General features: G+C 42.0%; 1 protein-coding gene across 1 annotated transcript in view; it reads left to right on the top strand.

The window, feature by feature from the left end:
• The window catches only part of CREBRF (CREB3 regulatory factor), a 36,570-nt gene that overhangs the window by 11,982 nt on the left and 9,509 nt on the right, over window positions 1-15,079 (top strand). The window contains exons 2-5 of the mRNA XM_006021056.3: window positions 3,165-3,353; window positions 4,390-4,515; window positions 7,467-8,541; window positions 14,425-14,619. Coding sequence (XP_006021118.1) covers window positions 3,240-3,353; window positions 4,390-4,515; window positions 7,467-8,541; window positions 14,425-14,619 — 1,510 coding nt within the window. The 5' untranslated portion in view covers window positions 3,165-3,239. The remainder of the gene's footprint in view (window positions 1-3,164; window positions 3,354-4,389; window positions 4,516-7,466; window positions 8,542-14,424; window positions 14,620-15,079) is intronic.

Here is a 15,079-nt window from a genome sequence, read left to right as displayed (position 1 = left end):
GCAGGAGGGGGAGCTGCCCTGCCCTCCACCCCACTTCCTGCGCCCCCCGGCCGAGCTGCAGCTCCGTCCCCTGTCCTGCCCCGCCCCACCTGGGCAGCCCCAGCCGCACTCCCTCCCTCACCACGGGGCCCTTGATCTGCCCCCTGCCCCCACCATGCCCCTTCCCCCGCAACAGACTTATCAGCCAAACTTGGCTGCACTCCTGGCCACTTCCATGCTGTGCTGCGGCTGCGTGCATGCATGTGGCACTTATCGACTACTTTATTGGCCACCTGAGCCAAAAAAAACCAATTGCCAATGCTCTCAATTTTCCTTATCTCGGTGCCAATCCAATATGGAATTGATATATATTAGTGCATCTCTACTAAATGTGATTAACATGATAAAATAAGCATTCTAATGACAATCCAGACTAAGAAAACCTTAAGCGAACTAGAAGAAAAAGCAGTTAGTTTGACATTCTCCCTGGTCAAATATGGGAATAATTAATTTAAGCATGACACTCTTAGCTTATAACTAAAATATTCCTTTTACCCTTATGCTTGTAAAAGTTTAAGAGGTTTCTTAATATCCTTTGTGAACTTTGCAAACTGAAGACATAAAAGCAGAGAAGTGTGTCTTCTGGAAAGTGCCAGATTGCTCTTGAAACCATCTCAGTGGCACTTGGGCTAAATTGTGCCCTCCGTTTTATACCCTGTTTGTTAAGGGTAATGGGATTGTATGCAGTGTTCAAAATAAAAGTTAGAACTTGTACATGATAGTCCAGAGTGCTGCTCAATTCAGATACTCTGCATTTAGGTGCTGGCATGTTTAGAGGGTAAGACTGACTTTTATGTCATCATAGAGTTGGTTTTAAAAGATGAAATCCATTTCCCTTTTCACAGGCAGAATGAGGAGTAAGGATCCCAAAAGGGTTTCCCCGTTGGTTATTTGGTTTAGGGAGCAAGGCTTTGCTTCCGGATTAGACAAGGTTGCAAAATGGATTTGCTTATTAACGTGAAATTTCATGGCACTGAGCAAGCTAGTTCTGTAGATGTCTTTCTGGATAGTCTTTACTGCATTGAGACAGACAAGGATTGCTCAGTTGGTGCCTTAAGCCAATCTGCCTGAAAGTTTAAACATCAATTTTAACAAAAATAGAAAAGGAATTGTTGGGAATCTTAGAACAGAAACAATTTTTCCTCAGCAATCATTTTCATTTAACATGTGGGCTCTAAAGGGAATGGCTTTGTTGGCAGCATTTGCATTATCATACTGAGAATCTATTGTCTGCTTAAAGTTTAGGTTGTATATAATGGTGGACTTTTATTTTGTGTTTTGCTGTTTTCTGTGTATAGATTTGCTATTTGAAAACCCACTTTATCTTGTAAGGACACAAACTTTATTTTGTATTCTGTCTTTCACTGTAGTGTTTTATAAGAACATCTTGCAACTTTTAAGTCAGTATACAAGAGTGCCTGAAGGAAAGATTCACTTAATCTACCCATGATATGACTAAAGAGGGATATTTTTTTTCAAGTATGTCTCCAGTGTAAGAAGACATTTTTGGTGCTACTTATGCATTTCAAAGCAAGAGAATAAATTAAAAAATCTGAGGATGTGGTATCATTTCTTTTGGTGGAAATTCTTTACAAAGTGAAGAATTCCATTAAAAAAATTTTGAAATTTGTTTAACCAATGACGCTAGAAGAACTATGGAGCCAAAACCTTAGCTATCATTCTTCCAGTGAGGCTGTTTTTTTGTTTTTCCTCATTTGGCTAGGCCAGGGGTTTTCAACCCTTTATTTAAAAAAAAGAAGAAAAAAAAAGTGTACCCCTCATGGCTGGATGCAGAGCAGGGAGTGGGGAGGTGGTGCATGGTGGAGCAGTGGCAGTGCGGGGTGGTGGGTGGCAGCAGTGGCTGCTGTGTGTGAGCTCCCCTCTCAAACCCCACCCTGCATCTGACCAGGTGGGCAGCGCTTGTGCAGCCTACAGAGGGGTGCCACTGCCCTCCTTCCCCCAGCCCTACTCCTGGGAGGTGGCAGTGTGGGGTGGTGGGTGGCAGCGTTCTATCCCCGCCCACCCGTGCATACCCCCTTGGGCCTTCCCAATTACCCCACTATACCCACTGACAACCCCTGGGCTAGGCAGTGCACTTCAAAGGAGCTGGGAAAAGGAAGGTAATAGTATTTGGCCAAATACTTATCTGTGATATAAATGCGTTGAAGTCGGGGCTTTTGGGGTGAATATGATGAGAGCTCCTATTTGATGACTGTTGCAGTTATTGTTATTTGTATGAAGGACTTCTTTTTCTCTGTTCAGCTTTCCTCTCTGTCTTGCATGCATAACAGCAGAAGGTAAAGAAGAGATAGGAGAGGGCCATTTAGACATGCATTTGAACTAACAAAGTGTGATTCTATGGAAGATACCATGTCGGGGATATTGCTACTGAATAAGTTGAATCAAATTTAACTTGGTCTGTTCTGTTTGTGTCTAACATGAATTTGGTGGATTCAGACCTACTTAGGCAGGTTTGAATTGGATTGCAATTTTAAATTTTTCTAGCAGAAAGATTCCCTTTCTTTAATGGTTGGTGTTCTTGCTATGCTTCTCTACCACTAGATGTTGCTGGATATAGTTTAATATGGAGGAAAACTGACACAAAAAAAATAAAGAAAAGGTGGGGGAAACACTAAAACAAGTATTCTTTCAATACCTACTTCAGAATAGTTGGTGACTGCCTGCTTAGTGACTAACTGCATCTAATTCTTTGAGAATGCATTGACTCTTTGATACTAAGTTTATGAAGACTGTTGCTCTGTGCATGGGCCTAGTGGTAAGGGAAACACTTCATAGTTGAGTAAAAAGGCACTCTCTGTCCTGAAGAGCTTGTCATCCATGTAGACAGCATGCAGTGAAGCTAGAGACTCAACAAAAAGTGACTTAAACCAGCAGTTAGGTTTGTACAAGACTTCAGTTCCATGATTTCTGTAGCTTTTTAATTTAACCTAGGATTGGGGAGAATTAAGGTCTGTAGGATTGCCACAAGGATTGAGGATTAATCAATACTGGGGAAGACCCTTTTGGTTTTGCTTTGGTATTAATCAAAATGGGGTACTAACTTTTTCTTGAAGAAACACGTTGATACTCTAACTTTTTTTTTGGTTGATTTCATATTTACACAGAAATTTACAAAGAGAAGAGCTCCATGTGGGTGAACTGAAGATATACTAGGTTTAAACTTGAGTCCCTTTCATTACATGAGTTGCATGTTACCCACTGACACTGAAGTAAAGCTGGAAAAAAACCTACAAGTTAAGAAAACAAGAAGTTTGGAATTGGACTTGGGGGATCTGGGCTTGGAAATGCCTCAGGTAAGCCTGGTTTGTGTTACAGTTGTATTTACTTTAATAAGCGCTCTCTCTAACATAGTTACAGGGCAAAGTTTGAAGTCAACAGGGAAGAAATATTCCAAAGAGGAGAAAAAATAGTACCAAGTAACATGTCCTTCTTGTCTACTCTGAGCATGAAGACCAGAAGTCAGATAGAGTTAAACCTCTCCCCCTGCTAGGATATCGCCTTGTAAAATCATAATCACCAGTAGGAGAACAGAATTTAAAGCTCAAGCCTTCTCCGCAGGCTTGATGACTCCTAGAGTTCATAATAGAAGGGTGCTTAACCTACCTCCTTCTTTTTGGCCTCTTTCTTTTCCTTGCCTCCATCATATCTGCATGGGCTCATAAGTTGGTGAAACATACTAATACCTTCCCATCAGCATCATCACATGTTAAAACAGTTACTCTTCCAACAAACATCACCTTTCTCTTGGTGTCTGATTCAGAAAGTCTTTACCCTTTGCAGGTAGACTGATTCTTCCTCGACTCGTGATTGGTTCTGCCAGTGTAGAGAACAGTATATCCTTTTGTGATGTTAGAAAAGGAGGAGAAATCGGGCTTATAATAGCAACTTGTTTGCAGTGTAAACTGCCATGACTCTATGCCATTTTTCCAGTTTGCCTTTCTAATTGACTGTAGGTTTTGAGACTGTAACCCATCTAGTGGCTATGCATTCATACACATCAATAGGAAATAATTAGTCTAGTTCTCTGACAATTCTGTAGCCTACTATGGATTCTCAAGGGAAGTGGACTGCTATAATATACATTTATCCTTACTGTGGACATGAGTCTAAAAGTGCCATAGCATTTTTGGGATGTTGCTGTCTTAGGAAAGTTTTACTTGTAATGTAGCAATCTTTAAAATGGTCTCTTTATGGAAACACGAAATCTCTGTTACGTTCTGCTGAGGTAATGAGAGAGATCTTTGGAGATGGGATATTTAAGTGTTCTAGAGCTTCTTTTAAAAAAAAAAAAAAAAAAAAAAAAAAAAAATCCCAATGATTTTGTTGTAGCCCAGTGTGAGTGGAATGGACCCTCCTTTTGGGGATGCCTTTCGGAGCCACACGTTTTCAGAACAGACGCTGATGAGCACAGATCTTTTGGCAAACAGTTCAGATCCTGATTTCATGTATGAACTGGTAAGTAATTTTTTTTTTTTTTTTTTTTAATCTGACTTTTACCTTGGGCTGCACTCTAAATTCCTAGAGAAATGAGGGGGTGATCTGTTGAATAGAGGCCACCTGTCTGATTGATTATTCATTCTTGCCCATTCCTTACCTCAGCCACCAGACTAGCAACAGTAATATCTATTCAAAAGAAGGTTTGTATATCTAGATGTCTTCAGGGGCCTTAGACTGTAAGATATACAAAAGCTTTGAATTGAGTAAATAGTAGGCCTATATGAATACGGAACTATTTGATTCAGATGCCAGCAATTCGATTCAGAGATTTGAATAGTTTGTTTGTTTTTTTTTGTTTTGTTTTTGGTGGGGTTTTTTTCCGATTCGATTTGCCCAAATCTGCTTCAGAAGATTCGGAGCCGCTTTGGCGATTCAGCCATAGAGTATAATGGGGAATCAATTAAATATCTATAACTTTGTTGTTTTGTGGCTGGTTCAGATGAAACTTGCAGGGATGGTAGCCTCTGCTGAGGGCATGAAGCCTGCCAAGTTTCAAGGTGATAATGCAGGAGTTTCTGGGAAACTGCACCTCAAACTGCTTAACAGACTGGCTGATGTCAGCATCCTGAGGGATAGCCAGCACGGGTTTGTTGAGGGTAGGTCTTGCTTGACCAATCTCATTTCATTTTACGACTGGGTAACCTATCACCTGGACAAGGGAAACGAGATTGATGTTGTATATCTTGACTTTAAAAAAGCCTTTGATCTGGTATCCCATGATCACTTCTTGGCAAAACTGGCTAACTGCAGCCTCGACCTCACCATGATCCGCTGGCCGGGGAATTGGCTCCGCAGTAGGACCCAAAGGGTGGTGGTTGATGGAAGTCGATCATCGTGGTGTCTTGTTACCAGTGGGGGTCCCTCAGGGCTCTGTCCTAGGGCCTATACTATTTATCATCTTCATTAATGATCTAGACATTGGTGTTGAAAGCGGACTGGCCAAGTTCACCGATGACACTAAACTCTGGGGTAAAGCATCCACCCCTGAGGACAGAAGGGTGATTCAGGCAGACCTTGACAGGCTTAAGAATTGGGCGGATGAGAACCTGATGGCGTTTAAGTTCGAAAAATGTAAGGTTCTCCACTTTGGGAGGAAAAACCTGCAGTATGCTTATAGGCTCGGCAGTGCTACGCTGGTTAGCACTATGGACGAAAGGGACTTGGGGGTTATGAATGACCACAAGGTGAACATGAGCCTTCAATGTGATGCTGTGGCTAGTTAAGCAAGCAAAACACTGGCCTGCATCCATAGATGCTTCTCAAGCAAATCCCAGGATGTCAATCTCTCATTGTACTCAGCCTTGGTGAGCCTGCAGCTGGAGTACTGCATCCAGCTTTGGGCTCCACAGTTCAAAAAGGATGTGGAGAAGCTTGAGAGAGTGCAGAGGAGAGCCACATGCATGATCAGAGGTCAGGAAAACAGATCTTATGATGAGAGGCTGAGAGCCATGGGACTCTTCAGTTTGGAAAAGCGCAGGTTCAGGGGAGATCTGGTGGCTACCTATAACTTTTTCAGGGGTGTTCACCAGGACCTGGGGGAACGGTTGTTCACCAGAGCACCCCAAGGGATGACAAGGTTGAACAGTCGCAAACTCCTCCATGACCATTTCAGGGTGGACATAAGGAAGAACTTCTTTACTGTCTGAGCCCCCAAGGTTTGGAATAGACTGCTGCCGGAGGTGGTTCAAACGCCTACCTTGAACGCCTTCAAGAGACATTTGGATGCTTATCTTGCTGGGATCCTATGATCCCTGCTGACTTCCTGCCCCTTGGGCAGTGGGCTGGACTCAATGATCTTCCAAGGTCCCTTCCAGCCCTAGCGTCTATGAATCTATGATGAGCAAAACTCGTGACATAGGTGACACGGTGTATGTAAGGCACAGTGGGGTGAAAACTGCGGGCCTGCTAGGCCCTGCTGCAGCCACGAAGCCTGCCAGCTGTCAAGGAGATACAGGTGCAGGGGGGTTCTGGGGCGCTGCACCTCTGGTAGAGACTGGCAGAGAGAAGTCTCAGTCACTGGCCAGCTAGAGATGTCAGTCCTTCCCGCTCCTCCTCCCCGCCCTGTTCCCCCTCCCTCTTCAAAGTTTCTGTTTCCCTGTAAAGACTGCCCTCTGAATCGCTGAATCTTTTCCAGGTGGATTCGGAAAGTTAAGCTTCTAGCAATTCAATTTGGAGATATGATCTCCGAATCGGGCCGAATCTTCTCTGAATTGAATCCATGAACTGAAGCTTCACACAGCCCTAGTAAATAGATGCACTGCTGCCGGGGAGTGGGGTTTGAAAGCTGAAAACCTAAACAGTGTAGCTGCTCTTAGAACAGGTGTTACATCATCAAAAAAAAAAAAGCAGAACAGAACTGAAACATTGACTTCTTAATATTTTTCAACATAAGCATTTCCCATTGCCCAGGTAATAGTGATCACCTTCATACATTATTTCACAGATTTGGATAGAATACAGTTTTCCAGGATCTAAATGGTCTAGGATTGGTAAAGGCAGATGTATAGAGTCTTTTATCTCTTTTATTATGTGTACAAATCTGACGTAGGCCAGTTGAGAGGAAAGTAGTTTCCATCTGATGGCTCTTTCATACACTAAATGAATTGTTGGTTTGAGTCCAGTTCCTAGTGGTCAGGCATGCACACCATACAAAAAATCTTGCCACAGTTGGCTGGTATCTTTGGCAGTCTCAGCAGAGAAGCCTGGAGCCGCTGAAGCATGGAAACTAGGCTTCAGCCTTGCCCCAAGAAAATGCTTTAGCTAAAAACTGAGGTACGTGGAGTCATATTGTATCATTATAAGAGATTTAAAAAGTCTCACATACTATCTGTCATTTCCCAATATTGTTGGCTTAAATGGAAGCCTATTTCCCTAAAATATATCTTGTTAACTTGTCTTATTGTGCGCAGGACAGAGAAATGGACTGTCAGCAGAGCTCCAGAGACAACTTCCTTTCTATGGAGGACTGCAAAGACATTGAAAACCTGGAGTCTTTTACAGACATTCTGGGTAATGAAGCATTTGCCTCAAACTGGGAGCAGTGGGACACATACTGTGAAGATCTAACCAAGTATACCAAACTAACCAGCTGTGACATTTGGGGAACAAAAGAAGTGGATTATCTTGGCCTTGATGATTTTTCAAGCCCATACCAAGATGAAGAGGTGATAAGTAAAACTCCAACTCTGGCCCAGCTTAACAGCGAGGACTCTCAACCTGTCTCAGATTCACTTTATTACTCAGATTCACTTTTTAGTGTAAAACAGAACACTCTAACTTCTCTGCTACCTGGCAAAAAGATCACAAGCAGAGCAGCAGCCCCAGTTTGTTCCTCCAAAAATGTTCAGGCTGAGGCGCCTTTGTCAGACTGCGTTCAAAAAGCGAGCAAGCCCACATCAAGCACACAAATCATGGTGAAGACCAACACGTACACTAATGAGAAGGTGAACATTCATGTTGAATGTAAAGACTATGTTAAAAAAGCAAAAGTAAAGATCAATCCATTGCCACAGAGCAGACCGGTGTTGAGCCAGGCCCATGCAGATGCAGCAAAAGAAAACACCTGCTACTGTGGAGCTGTGGCAAAGAGACAAGAAAGGAAAGTGGTAGACTCCCTTCAGACTCCTAGTACTCCTCCTGTTCTGCCTTTTAAAGAGACTCAGGAGCTGCTCCTCAACCCACCCCAGGAAACTCCCGGGCTAATTGTGGGGGAGAGCAGCCTTGCTGCCAGTACGTGCGCGCCAGATTCTTCACAGAAGAAAGAAGAGCACAATTATTCTCTTTTTGTCACAGATAGCTTGGGTAATCAGTCAATCAAAAGAGACCCTGAAGAGGAGGAGGAGGAGGATGAGGAGGAGGATGTTGAAGATGAAGACCATGATGAAGGATTTGGCAGTGAGCACGAGTTGTCTGAAAACGATGATGAGGAGGAAGATTATGAAGATGACAAAGATGATGACATCAGCGATACTTTCTCTGAACCAGGTACTCTACATTTTTGGCTTGCTGGAGCTGGGCAGCTTTGCATTTTCCCAGCAAATGTTGTGGGAAATATACTTTTGGCATATGGTAACACTTTGCCCTTACATATAGTACCTCTTATCCCTGGGTTCCAAAATTCTTTTCAAATGTTCACTAATGAAGCTTAACTATAGCCCTGCAAGACGGGTGTTCCTTCCTTTTCACAGAGATGTTAAATTATTGACCCAAGATCATGCAATAACATTAGTAATAGAAGCACAGAGAGAATTCGGGAATCTTGACTCCCATCCTATTGTTCTAATTGCAGGACCCTACTGGTATTTTTTTTTCCATTCCTATTTTTTTGTCAACAGATTGATGGGGTATGCGGAGTCCTAACAGGACACATTAAATCAGTTATTACCCTTTCCTAGATTCTACTGAGCCACTGTACATGATAGTCCCTCACCCCCCCCCAACTTCCCCTAATTGGCCCATTTATTGGCAATCACAGAAATGAATGAGATTGGAGCTCAGTCTCCATAGTCTCCTGTGCAAATAGAAAATTTAATTATAAAATTAACAGAACAGTCTGCTTCTGGAAGGTGACGTGGAATAACCATTAATGTATTAAAAAAAAAAAAAAAAAGCATGCAGAATAATTAAACTAATTCTTAGCTATAATCACATTTTATACAGTCCTTCTAGTGTAGAATAAGCATCTGTGTTTTGAGGGAGGGGCATCACTTTTAAATCAGCAGTTCAAGTTAAGCGTGCTGATGTCTGATGATAAAGTTTTAGAATAAAGCTGCCTCATTAGCAAGGACTTTATACTTATGTTGCTTTGTATTAATTTTAAAGGCTTGTAATGTAGCTATGCAAGTATCTTCAAACATTACCTTCTTCACTTCTGTATGGAACTCCTTCAACTTATTCTTCTCTTTCTGAAGTTTTGAGTGGCTTCTGTTTTATTATACTTTTGTGTGGTAGCACTTGATTTGGCTAGGTGCATTAGAGCATTGAGGCACGTTGCATATTATACATGGGAAATCCAGTAATCTTGAAAAGGTGGTTAATTATATTGTTGGGATTTTACTCTGATAATATGTTAATAATATGCTGTCTTTGAAAGTTTGTCTTTTGCTGGCAAGGAGCCCCTTCTGCCTTCTATTAACTGCAAGTACTCCTGCATGTAGCAGCATAGTAACTGGGGAAATAAAATTGCTGCTTGACCTATATAATAAACTCACTAAGATTTCAAGTAAATGAAGGCCCTTTGCTTTGGCTGGTGAACTAAAGATTTAAACCACTATATATTCTGTGTGTGCTGCACCAGGGTTTTATTTATAACTTTTTCCTTTATTGGTGAAAATACTTCAGAAAAGGGCCTGGGAATGAGCAGAAGTATTTACAAATTCTGTTGTACTAACACCAAAGGCAGAGAGCTGGATTTAGAGCTAAGGTGCGAGGGCAAAGAACATTAACGCTCATTGACTCCCTATTGTGTGTGTTTTCTATATAGATGATTTTATTTTCCCCACTTCCTCCTGCACTTTTGCAAGTGTGTGGAGTATGGGTTCATCTGAAGAGACGATAAAATAATAGCTTTCTGCCTCCTTTAGTTTCCATTGTTTAAATGGCATCCTAAAACTGTCTCCCCATATTGAGTACAGGTCTTTGAGGTTTCACCCTCATCACTAGGTCATTGCAACAGTATGCCTTTAGTGAACTCCATTAGTGGCAAAGAGAGAGATTAATCTGATAATTTAAGTACATTAAGTACTGGTTTGGGAATTGATGGATATAGCTAGCTACAGTTACTCTATCCTTTCCAGAGCAGCATAGGGTTGCCTTTATTTCTGTGTACTGAAGAGTTTAGACACTTTGGGATGGTATACAGTGTTTGCTGGAGTTTGCAGTGGGGAAAAAAAGCATGTGATGTATGGGACTCAGGCTGGCTCTACAGTAGAGGCAACCTAGGGTAGGAATCATCATAAACAGAATTCCTCCCTGTTCTCTTCCAGTATTCACATATTAGGCCTACGATACTAGTCCCTAAACAAATATGTACCATTTTTGGCACTCTTACTATAATACTGAGAACTGGCGCATCACAGCTGCCTGCTTTCCCTTTACTTATATTTAGGAGGAAATGCACTGTTGCATAACCAGAACTCCCTGCCACACTAGAATGTTTGATTTGAATAGAAAGTAGCAAGCTCTGGCAGCTCATCTGAGGCTTTAGACCCAACAAGGGTAGGGATCTGCTGACTTGAAAATGTGTGTCAAGTTCCTAAATATCTTTGTTGGAAGACCAGGCATAGATGGATTTCTGCAGACTTGTATATTCCTTGTCCAGATCTACGTATCACAATTTACCTTTTCTGTTCCCTTGTAACTACCCAGTATAAACCCTTGGAGTGTATTAGATCCTTAAACACTTTTTTAGGAGAGGGTACTATCCTTAATTTTTTTCCCTCTAACTCAGGGGTGTCAAATTAATTTGATCCTGTGTGCCAGATGAGGGGTGTGGGGCTGGTCTGCAAGCTGGATTGGGCCCATAGGCTGGCCTCATGTACAAGAGCCAGCCTGCAGGGTCATTCTGGTGTAAGTGCCACAGACAGCATGCCTTGGACCAGCCCCGCATGCAGTGCATGGTGCAATGGGCCAGTCCAGGGTGCATGCTACATACAGTGCATGGAGCCAGTCTGGAACATGCATCCACCCCATGTATGCTGCGTCCATGCCAGACCAGTCCTGGACACTGGCTTTGACACATGAGGCCAGTCTAGGGGCCTGACTTTGGATCAACCCCAGATCCAGCAAGCATGCTTGGTCCAGTGTGAACACCATGGACAGCACGTGCCCTAGACTGACCCCATGTGCTGTGTGCAGCATGTGCAGGTTCATCCCCTGCACCATGTGCAGCCTGTGTCAGATGGGTTCCATGCACCATATACAGTGTGTGTGTGGGGCTGAGACCAGTACAGGCTGCAGGAGCCAGCATGTGCTGCATGCGGTGTGTTGGTCTGAAACACACAGGCAGCACTGTGGGCCATATCTTTGATGCATTGACTCTAATCAATATGAGTTTCTTGGGGTTTGTGTATGAACAGTCATCTTGGCAGGATGAGCTTTACAGATATACTTGGGCTTAGATTTTTGTGAGTTTTTTGCTTTAGGTTTTCTGATCTTTTTTTTTTTTTTCCCTGTAGAGACTCAGGAGATCCATGTTCTGTTGCTGAGCCACCAGCTCAGTATAGTCTTGGGGATTAGCCTTAATTTCTGTATCTCTGTTCCTTATTGGTAAATAGTGAAAAAGTTAATGATATTTAAGAGGCAAGGATTTTCATTGGGCCAACTGCATGGCTGGGATAGACGTAGGCAAGCTTTTGAATGCTATGCCTCCTTCATCAGTTCTTCTATACATGTCTCTGTTTTAATTTTTTTTTTTTTTTCTTTTTTTACCTGTGATCATTCACTCCATAGTTTGACTGGTTTCATCCACATGGTTTCCATTAGATAATTTGGTGCACTGGAAGTGATCTCCACATGCATATTCCCCGAATTGGTATAATCCAGGGGTTCAGATGGGTTTGTTGTGGGCAGGTTGTGGTTTTTTGTAGTAGCAGAAAAGCTTGACAGGTTTTGCATCTGATGTTAAAGCAAGGCTGCATCCCACTTGATGTCTGCTTCTGATGACAAGGTTAGGGGGTTGTTTTGAAAGTCGGGACCTTGAGGAGGGGAGGCCTGATTGTTTGATGATGCTTAGTTTGTTATGTTTTTGGGGTTTTTTTACTACTAATCCTAAACTTGCAGTTAAAGAATTCAGCAAAGCTAAAAATAACATGGATTTCATCGATTTCTAGCGTCGGAAAGGACCTGGTAGATCATCGAGTCTGATCCCCTGCTCCAGGCAGGAAAGAGAGCTGGGGTTAGGTAACCCCAGCTGGATGCCCGTCTAATCTCCTCCTGATCATCTCCAAGGGAGGGAACAGCACCACCTCCCTTGGAAGCCCATTCCATATTTTGGCAACCTTTACCGTAAAGAATTTCTTCCTTGTGTCCAATCCAAACTGAAGGAGAACAGACTTATGGTCATAATTTCTGGTAACCCTGAGGGGCACCCTGGTAAACAGTGTCCCCTATTCCCTGCTGGCCGCCCTGATGAGTTTGTAGGCAGCCTCAAGATCGCCTCTCAGCCTTCTCTTGCAGAGGCTGAAGAGATTCAGATCCCTCAGTCTATCTTCATAGGGTCTTACCTGTAGGCCCTCAACCATACAAGTAGCCTTCTGAACCCTCTCAAGGTTATCCACATCCCTCTTGAAGTGCGGCACCCAAAACTGGATGGAGTACTCCCACCTGCGGCCTCACCAATGCCGCATAGAGGGGAATTATCACTTCCCTAAACCTGCTCGTGATACTCCTGTATCCTGTTCTGTCCCAATTAGATAAACTAACTTTACACAGTTATGTAGTCTGGAAAAGCTGAGACACACAGTGCCTCAGATTGGCTTTTTAATTAAAATTACTGTTAGTGTTATATATTACAGAGGTAAAGTAAATTTAGCAAAAAGTATTTTGCATTTTAAACTGGTCTGTTAATCTGAAATGAGTCAAACGAGTGGCGTATTTCTGGTCTTTCCAGATTTTGGAACTAATATGTTGGCTCTTTGTACCCGATTTTTATTCATAGTAGGAAAGAGGGAAATGCTTTTTCTTTTTAAGTATTGTGCAGTTTCTCAAGTTCAAATGACTTAACCATTGAACTGAATAAGTTGAACAAACTGAAATGAAGAAAATTTATTTTCTCCTTTTGTAGAAGCTGCTGCTCTAAAGAGTTGTTTACACACTTAAACTCTGGTTCCAAGTGTTTAGTCAGTGACTTCTGACGCTTAGTGATTTGACTTTCTTTAAAATTTGGCAGCAAATCTGTAGTACTTGAATATTGTTTACATTCATTTTTAATTATCTTAATACATTACATGCATTTTAGACCTTCGGTTATCTGGATTTTAAGAATTTTTTTTTTTAATTTGTTGAGGAAAAAAATTGGAAAACAGAACTCTGTTTTGCAACATGATGGGATGATGTTTGCACTGAAATGATACCATCACTTCTTAATGTTTTTAATTTTATCATACACAAACTGCATTCTAATATAACTATTGTCTTGTCTCTGTAGTTTGGATTATTTAACTCCCCGGGTTTTTTGCTTTAAAAAGCACGGGCGTGCGATTGAGCACTTTGAGCCAAGCTCCTTTCCGTTCAGACAAAGAGGTGGGCTGATGGCAGCTAGTCCTGAACAAAGAGCCTCCTATGCTAGAACTGTCTTCCATTGCTCTGACAGAGTTGGTTAATTTGACCTTCAGGGCATGCTGCCAGGATGATTTATTTTTCCCAAGCTTTTAAAGAATATTACATAATGCAAAATTATTGCTCTGGATTGATTTGATAGTGAGGATCGTGTTAGTTCTTAGTATGCTTTTTGTCATAACCTTTTACCGTGGGATAGGATATTAATCTAAGAAATAAGGGAGACCTGGAAAGTGTTCTGAAAATTGATGGGAAAAGAATGAGGGGCAAGCAAAAGGTGGTTCTCTAAGGGTTGAAGAGACGATGGGTGGGGAAGGAAAGTAGGGCTAGAAGAAAAGAGGCCTCTTGATGTCGTGGATATTCTCCCCAGTTCCAACTATTATTGGTGTAATGTTGGCTTGACACTGGATTTAGGACAGATCCCAACTGTAGAAAGCCAAATACGTGGCCCCAGTAGTATGGAACCAGTTAGTTGTGTGGCTTTAAGTTTTATCACACTTTAGTTTCTAGAATGTTTGCTCTGGTACCTATAAAATTGTTTCCATCCTTGATGAGCTTCTAAACAAATGATCAATGCAACTTAATCTCTAGGATATGAAAATGATTCTGTGGAAGACTTAAAAGAAATGACTGCAGTATCTTGCCGGAAAAGAGGCAAAAGAAGATATTTTTGGGAATATAGTGAACAACTGACTACATCTCAACAAGAAAGAATGCTGAGGCCATCTGAGTGGAATCGAGATACATTACCAAGTAATATGTATCAGAAAAATGGACTCCATCATGGTAAGAGTACCTTCCCAGTAGCCAGTCTTTTCATGCTGACACCTCCGAGCCCCCTAACTCCCTTATGCAAAATGAGTGAGAAATCTTGTTTTGGTGCCTGAGGAGAAATCCATTAAAACAGTATAACTCCTGTTACTTGGCTAATTGCTTTCTGTAATGTAGCCAAGAAAGGGTTCGTGAATATACAGTAGTAACCTCAGTATGGTTTCCCTTAAGAGGAAAGTAGATTCATTGAAAATTGTAACTCCTAAAGTCTCTCTGTGGAGACTGTGAATGGTCTCAATGCAATACTGTTAATGTCACAACTTAGTCGTGACTCTGATTTTTGCCTCTGGATGCGAAGAAGCAGATCTAGTGCTGTTTGAAGTAGTAGAGTAAACTACATGCAGGGCTGACATACGAATGACCCTTTACTTGAGATGCCAAAATAGGACAGACAGCAAAGTGGGGTTTTTGTTTG

Source organism: Alligator sinensis, unplaced genomic scaffold, assembly GCF_000455745.1.
Source record: "Alligator sinensis unplaced genomic scaffold, ASM45574v1 scaffold360_3, whole genome shotgun sequence".
Lineage (NCBI taxonomy): Eukaryota > Metazoa > Chordata > Crocodylia > Alligatoridae > Alligator > Alligator sinensis.
This window is presented reverse-complemented; position numbering and strand designations above follow the sequence as displayed.